We start from the raw sequence: 13,613 nt of genomic DNA on the forward strand, positions 1-13,613 counted from the left end.
GAAAGGCTTCTATTTTTCCAAATGAATTATTGCTACTTAGTGCCTCGCTTTAAGTCATATCTGATATCTCTGCAGTGACAGAAGTCCGGTTTGAATTATTACGAATAAGAAGAGGAGAAACGCAGATAAGCGGTTTAAATACTTTCATTGAGTGATTTTCAGAGAAAGCTACATCGTATCGGAAATGATTTTCCTCCACTTTGATGTTGCATTAACTAAATCTCTTAAACAGATCTTTGATGCCGTTTCATAATCTGCAACTTTCAACAAGACACACTTCGATGGATTCTTTTTCTCTTGGCTAAATAAAATCCTTTCTTAACATTTTACAGGAGTAATGTTTCTGCAGGTAATGCGCGAGACATCGGGTTGCAGATGACCTCTTCCACTCTGATCATACTCTGGTTGCTCCAATTCTTTAAGACCTGAGTTCAGCTTTGTGCGCATCACACTCTGCTTGAAGGCTTTTATAAATGCGTTGGGTCACTGAAACGTTACACGTACATCCACTCGCTGACACACGGGGAGAATCATTACTCTCCATTATCAGACACACTTCTCTCTTGACAGCTATCCGTGCTTTTATTTGATTATGTTTGGACTGACTGTCCTAACAAGAAAGAGAGTCAGCTGTGCGAGTGAAATGAAGCAGATAACCAACAGACAGAAACAAGCTATTCTTCCTTCACTGTACTTAAGCATCTTTACTCAAGCAGTCTATACATCTCAGAGGAGATTGCAGGATGTGATTTCATAACTCCCTGTGGACTGAGGCAGAGTCGGCAACCAACGCACAGTGCCTTCCCGATCACACTCGAGTCTAACGGGGTCCACCGGGTTTATATTCATCAAATGTCTGGGACTCACACAGAGCATTCACACCAAGACCGAGTAGGACTTAAAATAGACAAAGCTCAGGGACATAGGATGTGTCCGAGGAATAGCAGGTCTTCTTTGAGACCGCATTGCGGTGACAGAAGACATCTCGTAGTTTATTAAAGCAGACAGAACTGACGTTGAACTTGGTCTTTGTGAATCGCTCAGAGGTTGGTAGTGATTCAGAGGCTGAGTCGGAACTGCTTATTTTCAATTTGATGGGGAAGTTTGAAAATGGATACAAAATGTTTAAAAATGACTCATCTGTGGACACACAAGCTCACACAATCCGTCACCTGCTTTTCTTAATGGCCACACTAAGTGAAGTTGAATCTTTAGGGTTTTTAAGCCCACAGCTTTATAGTGTTTTTTATACTAAGACGTTTATGCACTGTGGGACCCTAACATAATTGTTTGGGCCCTTGCTTGGCAGTAATTTAGTAGTGGATTTAAGAATGAATCTGCACATTAGAACAGTATAATAAAAAGTTTGGTTTATGACTCCCTTGATGGTTGGACGAGGGAGCAGAATTATATCTGGGAGAACCAAAGATCATTTTGTGGCCAGAATTCTTTTGTAATCATAAGCCTCATACCATAATTAGATCCCGTGTGCCCCCTGTTTAATAAAGAGTTATTGTAATATTAGCAGCCTACGATGGAATTACGAGTCAAGGGAAAATACAATTCTTTATATTGTGTGATTGAATTTAATTTATCACCTGGCAGGTAATACATCAAAACAAACAGAAAAGCCCCAGTGACTTCATTAGCTCTGAGCTTTTGGCCACCTTTAACATAAGTTAGAGCAGCTCTCGTTGTACAAACGCAACGACAGCATGGATGACCACCAGTTGAGATACTCACCCGAAAGAACTCCTTAGTGGAGCCTGAGTCTAACGTCCCATAGGCGATCTCTGTCTGCTTGGCCAGGTCCTCGGCCCCCTCGATCGGAGAAACCATCCTCTCCACGGTGAGGAAGGCAGCCAGGTTAGCCGTGTAGGAGGAGATGATGATGAGGGTGAAGAACCACCACACTCCGCCGACGATGCGGCCGGACAAAGATCTGAGAGGAGGAAACGGAGCAGACAGAGAGACAATAGAGCATCAAAATCTGCATCCACAACCCATCCACAATCAGTCATCCTTCCCAAACTGTTTAGCACGTTACCAGCCCTTTTTTTTCTAGTGCTTCATGGTCTCTGCATAAATTCATATAAAACAAGTATCATTACGTTGATATATGAAGATTATGATGATTGATTCATTTGTTGAAAGTAATAATAAGCATAATTAACTCTATGACTGTGCCCACTGTGCTCTTTCAGCTAACACTAGCTCAAAGTTAGTGCTAAATTGTGTGCACTTTTATGTCTTGGGAGAAATAAATCAGGTCCTGATTCAGGTACTATCTGCATTTGCTTGTGGTGTCTCTTGGTCTAAAGCTGCAGACAGTCTTTGGTGCAAACATGTGTTAGTTCATCCGTTGCAAAATGCACTGCCCTCCATTACAAATTCGCACCAGAAAGGACAGAATAAGACCAAAGTAAAAGCACTCTAAGATTCTGCCTGCCACTGGATCCAGAGTGTGATGAGCCAAACTGCTCTTTCAGTCCTGCTCATTGTTCCGTGACCAATTTTTCACAGCATGCCCATCAGCGTAAAGACTCCAACTTTAAATCTGTGCCTTGCAGAGCAACTCTGGGTTTATATTTTAAAATTTGCCTCTCTGGTACCGCCCCTGATTTCCACGATGCATATTTCAGTTAATGTGCTAATCTCAGATTAACTCAGAATTGTCATTTCAAATGATATAATTTGTATTATTGTCACTAAATTATGTATGTTTCTACTTAGTGAACATTAATAATTCAAGTTTTGATCTGTATGCTAAATGTTTGCACTTTTACAATGAAATATATCCAGATGCCAATCAACAATCACTCATCCAACAGCAGACCAGCATAAACCTGTGAAACTTCTACTTGGTCTTCAACCAGCTGCTATACAATCTTGAAGCGTCTTAGATGAAAGAATGACGGAAGCAATCCTTGAAGAACAGGCGAATGTGACACCACAAGAGTGATGAATGAAGAGACGTATGGATGAATAAAGGGAGGTGACGCCTATTGTATTGTATTGTGAATACATAATACAATTGTGCAAATGATGGCCCCTCCGCAAAATGCATTATATGCACCAATGAGATGACCGTAAAATGGGACATGCAGCAAAAACACGGTAGCCCTCCAAGAGTCAAGAGGAATTTGAGCAGCTACTCTGTAAACCATAAAATGAGCTCTGTGCATTTTACAGCCCTCAGCATGGTGGATATAAGTTATTTTGTGGTCTGCAAAGGATCACTGCCGGCGTGCAGTTTCAAAATAAAGGTGTGTTTGCCCAGAGAAAAAAAAAGTGGGAGGGATAGTGCAGTGAAGTGAAGCATGAGGCTGGGTGAACGGCAGCAATACCAAAGCTCAAAATAACCTGTATGCACCATGCTAGGGAGGAGATGTATGCAGAGGACTGAAAATGCAGAGAGATGAAGAAGGCGACTGAGGGATGGTGGGGAGTAAATACAACAACCAACCTTGGTGAGATATCGCATCCTTGCTGCATGAAGGCACCCAGGGAGAACCACAGGCTATTAAAAATCCCAAAGTCGTTTGGAGGGTCTGGGGGGCTCTGAGGGTCTTTGGCCTCATCGCTTTCGTCCAGATGCCACTCGTAAGGGCTGAAACGGCTCACCAGGAAGAGCACCACACTCACGCCGATATAGGCAAAAACTATACACATCCAAATCTCATAGGCCAGTGGGTCCAGGAAGGAAAACACCCCAGGTTTGGACTTTTGGGGCTTCTTTATCATAATGGAGATGCCCAAGCTCATAAAGGGCTTAGAGAAGTCTATCACTTCTTCCCGTACCAAGGTTATAGTTAGAGGAGCCACGGCTATGTCAGCTCTCTGTAAAAATAGGAACAGGCACACTGGGAGTTAGTCTTACAGAACAAGCAACCAACCCAAAGTTTACACATTGACTTATAAAGGAAACACTGGTAAACTGAGAGTCAAAGCAATAACTTTAACTATATGTGCGTCACACCGTCTTCTAATCACACATAGGTGACCAGGCACTCGGCTTTAAAGGGAATTAATGTGGTAAAGAGATTGGACACAGTTAAATGTGTCAGCTTTGAATGTACTGAATAGACCTGTGATAATGACTGTGAAAGGGATACCTGCCATTTAAAAATGAGTCACTCAGCATTTGTGTTGGCTAATGTTTTTGTGTCTGTCCAAATCTCCTCCATGAATCAATCAGAGGGTTGGAAGACAGAGGTGGAATAGCTTATGCAAGCCGTCCATGAAATGTGACTCAGCCTGTTGAATTCACCTCCATCAGATCCTTTTGCAAACATCTGACAGACTCGTCAATTAGTATCTCACAGCAGTGAATTGACATGGTGGTATTTGAATTGAAAATCAAAATATGGAAATGTTTAAAACAAAGAATTTGAATATTAGATTGAGTTTGGAAGGGTCTCAGCCAAAAATGTCCAATATTTGTTCTGAGTGCAATAAATATAGCATAGGTCATCTCTTTCTGCCTAAGCTATCGATGTAAAGAGAGCTACAGAAGAGCCACTACAGCAGAAACTACAGGTGTATCAAGAGAAACCTGCACTGAGTCACTGTTTGCATGCAGATTTTTGTTTTAATTCCAGCCTGCTGTGTGAGATTCCTCGACATTATTCATTCAGCAGCTGAGGTCTCATTAAAGATGCAAATCATCTTGTTAAAGCCAGTTCAAGTGTGAGTGAGCCACAAGACGCTTGCCAAAAATACAGTAAAGGCAATTTTGTCAATTTTGAAAATGGTCCACTTAAATTGATTGTACGTTTCCTTGATAATAGTCTTATCCATCAGTGGTTTATTTTGAGTAAAAATGGGCAGAGTGACTTTTTTGTGTAAAATAAATCTCTTTTGTTTAAAATGTGGAGGACACATAATTGAATTTGCTATGCTTTACAATAATCTCAACAAAACCAATGGTTAACTGGCAGGAAGCAATAAAAGACAATCAAAAGGCAGACTTACCCCATAAACCAGTTCACCCACCATCCCGTTCCACGTCTTGGTCTCCGGGTCTCTGGCTCCGTACTTCCCATCCGGGACTACTGACAGCTTATATCTTATCCCCACATGTTTTGCAATTTCAGAGGCTAAATCGACACAGTAGCCTTCATATCTGTCATTCCCGTCCATCTGCATATAGTTTTTCTTGTACATCACATACGGAGCTTCCTGTTAATTAGACATAATTTTAGGTACATCGTCAAGAAACACACACACACACATCAACAGTTGACACACCTCATGGGTCACACCAGGCGTGTGACGTGATTGGTGCTGAACGCATGCACGCGTGCTGGGGGGTACGGGCAAACAGAGCAGAGTGCAGAAGGGGCTACGCGGCGTCTGTTACATGCATGGTATTTTTGGGAAAGCAGGCCGCGGCTGGAGTGAAGAGGCCAAATGGGCCGGCGGGAAGGAGCGAAGCATTTAACACGTACAGAGTAGGCAAAGCAGGATGTCGGGCCTCCTTCATGCAAACCTCCTCCGCAATCGGAATGTGTGAAAATGGATGGTAGGCAGAGGTTGCATGTGCTTTGCATCAGCGTTTTACACAAGGAGCGGGACAGGTTGAATGGAGCACTTTTCCAGTTCATGAAGTAAACGCCAGTGACAGCAGTTCATACATCAAACAAATATCAAGCTCAAAAAAAAAAAACAAGTGAGCAACGTCAGAAGAGTAGTTGTATGACAAAATAAAAAGTCATACTGGTTCTTCATTTCTATCATGAGAATAAAATAATCTGCGCGTTGTCTCGATTATGTCGTTTTGCTATTCCACATCACCTCTGTGCCTTGGATTTCAATAAAATATCATGTATTTCCTCAAAAATGGAAAAACACGTTTGCCATCAAACCCCTTTTTTGGATATTCAGCAATGGAGATGTACTTTTCCTAAGGACTTAAACATGTTTTTTCAAAGGTTATTTCCCTAACAATCAAACTCATCTTGAGTCGAGACTGATCCCTGAATCTTTCACTGAATACATAAGTGTAGCTGCTTTGTTGTTTGGACTAATCTCTCTTTGCCCTCTCTTCCATTCTGCAGTCGTGTACAATGCTACGAAAAGGCTAAATGAAAGAGTCGCACCCTGTAATAACAGGCTGGCCTTTCATTGAATATGGAAATCTAACTTTAAAGTTATGGAATGTAAGAAAAGCAACATGAAGTTAGTGACATGACTGTGATGTATTAAAAACAATGTTTTCGTCTTTATTCAAATCAAAGGCATGCCTGGCAGTGAGAAAATAATGCAATGACACTACTCTTCTGTTTTCTCTTTCCTCACATTTGTTGTATTACCTGCCTGGTCATGAGGACAATGAGTTTACTACACATTGAAATGAGAATGTGTGGCTATTACATTCTGAATTTGTCTAAGATGAAACACAATAGGCAAAGTCAGAAGGACAGAGAGGCCATGGCTTTAAATGTAAGATAAGGAGCACCTTATCTTACATTTAAAAATGGCTGATGATAACTGAACTGTGAAAACAGTCTGTACAGAGAACTAGCACCCTAAGCCTGCTACACTGGGAGCACTGGTCTAAGGAAGGCCTACCATAGCTACATTACAATTCAGTGCCAAAGGGAATTTGAACAAAGAGATAAACAGTCGAAGGTTGCAGCCTTTGGTTGTTTATGTCCTCCTTGTGTGCAGATCATTTCATGTCTCCAGTGAGACACAGCTGGTTTTACCCGACGTCACTGGCAGTTTACTTAATGAGAGGGAAATATGTTTACTTACGTATGCACTGAATGTGAATAACATGGCGTCTATCTTTAAAGTTATCATTACCAATGCCGTTATTGTGATGTCACTACTACAACAGCCCACCGTAATATAAAAAAACCAAAATGCTTTGGCACCCACACGGATACAGTTGAAACACTCTTTTGTGAATCGACTGTTTCAACATGTAGTGAGTGGATGGAAAGCAACTCAAAAGGAAATAATTCTACCCTCCCAGGACAGATTGCAACAATGGACACCTTGACCTTGAGTGGCAGAAATCTTATGGTGAAACACTTAAAACCTGCTTGAGAGTGTACCATAATAGTAGTGACCACAATTGTTCGGTTTTCCACAGAAGAGGACTCGTTGGTGACCTGCTGATCCATAATATAAACAAACTTTTCGTACTCATTCCAGTAGCCGATCTGAAATGGAATCAGAGGTTCACAGTTATTACAAGAACAACAGAGACATTTTCACAGAAGAGCCTCAGAGTGTATGTGAGCTGATTGGCTCTATCTGCACAGCAGGAGACGGCGTTAGTTTTGACTGATGTTGGGATTCGTAAAAAGCTTGTAGTGGTGCTTTTCACTCTACCTGGGCTTCACTTCAGCAGGGTAGGCGTGAGCTATTCCTGGCTCAGAAAAATGGTCTCTTACATAACAAGAAATCAGCAACAATAGAGCTCTCGAAGACTGATCAAAGAATACCAGCAAGACAAATGTGATCTGAATGTGCCTTACCTAGCCAGTGTAGTAGGATCTTCTAGTGTGCTATTAATAATACACAGTATAACGTAATATGAAAGCAAAGACTGGCCTGTTGTGTGTACTGAACCTGAGGATGCGTTATGTTTATTTCTTTTACTCTCTGACTTCTTTGGCCAGGAAGAAGTCAAAGGCTCCCATGTCTGGGAGCAGATGAACAATACTCACTGTGTTGTCACTGCAGATTGTCTCGCACTGTGTGGATGTGCGGCACGCTGTGATGTATGTTGCCATGAGAGCTGAGCTACATGGAAAGTATAGCGCCAACTCATTTTTGGTGAAAGCTTTGGTGGGGCCCTTGTCAGAATCATGTGTTCTTTATGTGTTTGCCTAAGGCTTGAACAATTTTACAAAGTCCAATTACAGCACTAATTCATCATGTGAGCACAGTGTCCCTGGAAGTACATCCTTGTAACAGTCCAACGGAAATGATTGCTGTACGCTGTGATATATCTACACTGATTATGAAATTATGATCGTTGATGGTTTTTTAAAAACTTCGGATATAGTGTAAAGCAGAAATTACTTTTTTGCCTCTGCAGAGGCACGTCGATGCATGTGTTTGTGAACCAAACCCTCTTTGCTAACTGGAGCTTTGACAGCTAATAACAGGATAGTGTTTTGTTAGTGAACAAGAAATGTGTCAAGGCTTGTGGACAAAATGGACACAAAGCTAATGTGTCGAAACGGCCGAAATGCATTCAAATAAAGTGGAAAATAAATGCTTTTAATATCTACATGAAAAAAGATCAAATGCCAATGCTGCAGTCTGAAAGAAACAACTTTGGGTGCACTTTAAGGTGTGATACTGCTGTAAGAACTGGAGCTTGAAAGCCTGCCTAACAAGGGCTGCTATCCCACCTAGCAGCGCCATTAAAGTGAGGTCGAAGAAAGAGTTTTGCTGTTATACTGGAGAATATTATTCAGAAAAATATGGAAAATCAACAAATACACATGACGATTACACCCAATATCAGCCACTTAGAAAAGCAAGCCAGCGCATTATGTTTAGTTTTTTGCCTGCCTACACTCCATTGGCATTTGCTTGATGGCATTTTCAGGCGATTGACAGTTCATCCAGGCATGAACACTTCAGACACCTGATTGGACAGATGCATCACTCGCTGAGCCGCCAGTGGTTTTAGCAGCAGCTTTTAGCTGTAAACACATGGCAGCTCTGTCAGAAACACTAAAGTTCTTATAAAGGAACAACTGTAATTGGTTTCTAAATATGTTTGTGGTCCCTGTAGTAGCCGAATAAAAACTCTTAGCAACATGTGGAGATTTTTCTTTTTCTTCTTTTAGTTTCAAGCCATGTCATCTTCCAAATAATTGCTCCCCAGAGACGTGGATTGGTTCAGCTTCTTGAGGCTCAACTGACTGCTTGTTTCTTTTTTCCAGATTCAAATCTCAGAGGGGACGCGAGCTCACACGATTAGAGCTGGCTTTGCAGGACTGGCTACTGGCAGCTTCCTTCAGTCCACATCAGAACCAACTTTTCGACTTTTGTACTGCCATCATGCCAAGAACAAGCAAAATCCCCGTCTAAAAGCTGCTTGAAACTATCTACGTTAGAGGATATGAAGACATACAGTGGCAGCATCTATATCACATGCTGATCCAGTTTAATTACACATTGTAAAATGATGATAAGTGTTTCCACTGCTGTGTGCTCACTCACCTTCCTCGCCCCTACTGTCTTCATCTCGTACACATCAATTGTGTAATTAGATCGTCGACCGAACGTGTCGAACTGGATGTTTCCTGTCATACCTTGTACTTGGACCTGCCAGGCACAGGAAATGATGATGCCACTTCTTCTTAGCCAACAACCCGTGAGGAAATTCCCCGTCAATCAGTAACTTTCGAGGCGGAGTCAAGAGTGACATGGAGCCAAGATTCAAAATGAAGCTGTTGACAGAGACAGTGTAATGGTACCATTTTGAGGGCTCTCTCTATGTCGATGCCTTGGCTCCAGGGCACGGCAGGGTTGGCGAGGCAGTCTCCCGCACTCCCCCTGCGAGAAACGTCCACTCGCTGGCGCCGTAGGTACCGGAAGGCCTCGGCAATCACGAGGATGGCATCGTGGGTCAGCGCTGACGTGTACTGCGATGAAGGTCACAAGAAATCCCAGTGATGCACATCACGCTGACTGCACTGCTATCAAAGCAAGTTCATCATCTCTGCAGCGGTGTCCGGTGAATGTACGCGGAGAGCAGCGCCAGCGATGTATGAAGTAAAAAAAAAAACGTATATATATATCGAAGCCGCGCGCTGTGATTGACGTAAAAATTGCGCAAGTGTGAAAGATGAAGCTATTCAAGGGCAAGTTATTTAGGCAATGTTTTACTGAAATGATTCAGAATGACATCGTTTCTCAGGTTGCAGCAGTTACTACCAAACCACTTGGAGGAGGAGAGAGGAGAGAAAAAGTCTTTGAAGATGTTTAATGAAATGTTGCTGCAGTATCGGCCGCTATGCCTCACTGACCTTCAGTGGAGTGTTTTTGGCTTCTGGAAATTCTCTTTCATCTAGGCGCTCCCAGCGCTGGAGGAACTGCTGGACGATGGGGCTGTCTGGGTTGATGATTTGGAAGCCTGTGATGTTGGCTCCACCAGAAATGACCCTGTCCAGGCTCATGTTGGAAAAACCCTGAGAACAAAGAACACAAGTGGCTGGTAGTGGAACCAGAAATCATTAGGAGCAAAAGACAAAAACAGCTTCATTACATGGTTCTGCTTAATCACTGCAGTCACTTGGTCTATCATCACTATACAGTACGTTGAGAAGTTTGACGACTCTACACAGAGGGGTGCATTTCTTTGCACTGTGTTGCATCACATTTAGATGTGGTGTTCTGAGCTTTGCTGTGTTGTTTCATGTTGCGAGTCCTCACCAGGTTGGCGAGGATATAATGGTATCCTCTGCCGTTTTTTCCTGAGGTCACCACCTACAGGTCACAAGAGGAGACACACACGATGAGTCACATTAAGGTCTCATAACACCGAGAACATTCAGAAGGCTGATATTCAGAAATGACAAAGACCTTTGATTTCAGGACACGGAGTAGCTGGTATAAAGGGAGGAATGAGAGGGAGACATTTTGGAGCAACATTTGCAAAGGCGAGAGGGAGCGTGTGACACACAGAGATAAGGGACAAACTGTGATGACAGCACGTGTTCCTTTCCATTAACTTCAACATGTAAAATAAGGTCAAGGCTCTGGCAAAGCTCCCTCCCTCCCTCCCTCCCTCCCTCTCTCTCTCCCTCTCGCTGCGGTTGCCTGTGCTCCTTAGTCTGCAGCTTTACGCTCGCCCCGTCTCAGTTGCACACTAGACTTAATTAAACCGAAACCGTTGTACAGCACCTGTCTGAGCAAGCAGACACAGAGGGAGCAGCATTTGCTGATTTCTTAAAACTCCTCCACCAGACAAACTTCTCTTTCTCTCGTGCAGTCTTGCACGCTTCAAATCTCCCTCAATTCTGATTTTGCATCGTACATTACGAAAGCTTTAAAAACGAAAACTGTGGGGGTGGATAGTTGCTTTTTTTTCCTCCCTGTTTTTTCACTTTCTACACTCCCCCCCCCCACAGTTTTGATATACTGTAAGTGTGCTCAGGCACTGAAATCGGCTGAATGTTGAATGTTAAATGCCCAGAGTGATAGTGATATCATGGAGAGAATTTAAAAAGCACTTCAATTTCAGACGAGAAAAAAAAGCAGAGTAACAATATGCATCCCTGTACTAGATCTCTAGTGCTATTTGTATATTTTTATTTAGGCCTGGCATAAAATGATTTAATACCTGCCCGGTTTCCTCTTCAGTACATGTACTTCCACACCTGTGACTATAACTCCTCTGCTTACTCCTCCCTTATTGTCACGTAATTGTTTTTTTAGAGAATGTCCTTGATCCAAGGTTGGCCCTCCGACCGGCTTGTACACTGGGACAAATTTCAACAATAAATACAATTAACTTCTTGAGAAAGGCAAACCAATTTCATTGTGCTCGACATTTTTCACCCCTCCCCACAGACTCTGAACCCCCCCCACACACACCCCCACGAAAACCTCATAAGCCTCCTCAAAAGACCTTGAAGGCGTCACTGCTTATTGTCATTCAAATTGTCCTGAAACGCTTTTAATTTGCTATCCGTGTGAGACAGAGCTGCAGAGCTGCAGAGAAACAAGTGCAGCAACACAGTGATGAACTCAATGAAGCTGCAGTGCCTAGAGTGACTTTGTCATCAGCACACTCAGGCAGGAAGCACAAGACTTCACACATCTATATGAGCATCCAGAAGTCACACCTCAACTGCTGTTACTGACTGAAATCCCATTTAGCTGTGAGAAAATACATGAATTGCTTTCTGTAGCTACAGGGAACAAAAAAAAAAAAACAACAATGTTGGATTTTCTATTGTATTTAGCTGTCCAACAGTTGAGGTCAAATTTATATTGAATGCCAGGGAAGGTCATAAATAAACATTTGTTTCTTGGTTTATTGAACCAAAGCTTTGTGTTAGTACTACAAACTATAAGCAAACAAGATTCAAATAAGATTTATTTAATTATTCATAATGTTGTATGAACCAAAAGTTGTTTTTTGTAGCAAAATTCAACAACAAAAAACAAAATCAGTTGTCATTGGTTAAGCAAGCTTCTTAAAATAATTTTAGGTCTTGCCTGTACTTTGCAATTATAATTCTTTTATTCTGCTTGGCGTGGGATTCGCTCCGTCCCTCTGTTGGCAGTGCTGTTCTGGAGAAAAGCACCGGAGCATCTCAAATATTTCAGGATCCTGATGCTCCAGTTTGATGGTGCCCTGGGATAGTTGCTTTTTGTGAGTCAGTGACACAAACCACGAACCTGAAAGAGGTCAGGTGCTACCGTGACTGAGAGACCTAAACTTGTATTGTCTTTTAGGACTTTTAAAATTAATATCTGGCTTTCTGTCAAAATCCTTTTCTCACAAAACAGCTTCTTCAAACCACCCAGGGGGAAAAGAAGACATAAAAGCGGGAATGAACCTGCAGCACTGATTGTACTGACCAGTTTCTACATTTTGAATATGCTTTGAATAGAAAGGGGGGTCAAAATGCCATGCCCTGCCATCTTTTTTCCATCTGTTTTGATCTTGCAGCAGTGCTTAAGTGGATCTGTGAGTCCTACCAAGAAGGCTAAATACCTGTCAAAATAGGGTTGGCTTTTATTAGTGGCAATTAGTTGGCTCAAGAATATATTTTAAAATCCTTCTACAAGGCACTAATTGGTCAGGCGCCATCATATCTTAAGGAGCTCTTTGTACCATATTACCCTGCCAGAGAGCTGCCCTCCTTTAACGCTGGGTTACTTGAGGTTCCTAGAGTCTTACAAAGTAGGATGGGAGCCGGAGGCTTCAGTCATTGAGCTCCTCTTCTGTGGAACCAGCTTCTAGTTTTAGTCTGGAGGGACAGACACACTCACCTCATTTAAGTGAAGTCTTAATACTTTCCTCCCTAAATATGCTGCTATAGGCCTAGACCAGGGGTCGCCAACCTGCCGCATTAAAAGAGTGATTTGGCAAAACTATTTGACCACTATAATGAAAAAGTGAACAAAAACCTTTGAGGTTGACACAGTAAAACACTAAATTCTTTTGAACTGGTACATAAAATCTTTCTTGGAAATAGAATACAAAATGAAGGTCAATCACTTATTTGTGGCTTTAAAGAAAAGAAAAAAAAAACACAATTTCAATGTTACAAGATCACCAAAATCATACCTATTACATAAAAAAATAATAACCTTTAAGCGACCTTTGGCCTAGGCTGCTAGGCGACTTTCTAGGATACACTGAGCTCCTCTCCCCTCCTTGTCTGTCCTTCTGTATGAATGCAGGTCACTAACTTTGCTTTTTTTTTGTCTCTGTTCTTTCTCGCTTCACAGGTTTCTGTGGGTGGTGGTTATATCTAGACCCTAAACCTTCCTATCCAACTAACATTATTATTGTTAGTCACATTACTTCCACAAACTTCGGACTCCAGATACCAGTTTTGTATCTGGTTTTCAAACGAGAAATGACTGCAGTTACATGTATGGACCCAGAATGACATCTT

General features: G+C 42.1%; 1 protein-coding gene across 4 annotated transcripts in view; it reads right to left on the reverse strand.

The window, feature by feature from the left end:
- The window catches only part of LOC119215124 (glutamate receptor 3-like), a 56,151-nt gene that overhangs the window by 11,834 nt on the left and 30,704 nt on the right, over positions 1 to 13,613 (reverse strand). For all 4 annotated transcript variants that reach the window (XR_005120017.2, XM_037466987.2, XM_037466986.2 and 1 more), the window contains exons 5-12: positions 10,411 to 10,464; positions 10,005 to 10,166; positions 9,453 to 9,620; positions 9,196 to 9,300; positions 7,065 to 7,172; positions 4,975 to 5,181; positions 3,467 to 3,840; positions 1,744 to 1,942 (exon numbers count right to left, since the gene is read on the reverse strand). Coding sequence is in view for 3 of the 4 variants with exons in the window: in XM_037466987.2 (XP_037322884.1) it covers positions 1,744 to 1,942; positions 3,467 to 3,840; positions 4,975 to 5,181; positions 7,065 to 7,172; positions 9,196 to 9,300; positions 9,453 to 9,620; positions 10,005 to 10,166; positions 10,411 to 10,464 (1,377 nt within the window). In the remaining variant the exon portion in view is untranslated. The remainder of the gene's footprint in view (positions 1 to 1,743; positions 1,943 to 3,466; positions 3,841 to 4,974; positions 5,182 to 7,064; positions 7,173 to 9,195; positions 9,301 to 9,452; positions 9,621 to 10,004; positions 10,167 to 10,410; positions 10,465 to 13,613) is intronic.

This window comes from Pungitius pungitius, chromosome 16 (assembly GCF_949316345.1).
Source record: "Pungitius pungitius chromosome 16, fPunPun2.1, whole genome shotgun sequence".
NCBI lineage: Eukaryota > Metazoa > Chordata > Actinopteri > Perciformes > Gasterosteidae > Pungitius > Pungitius pungitius.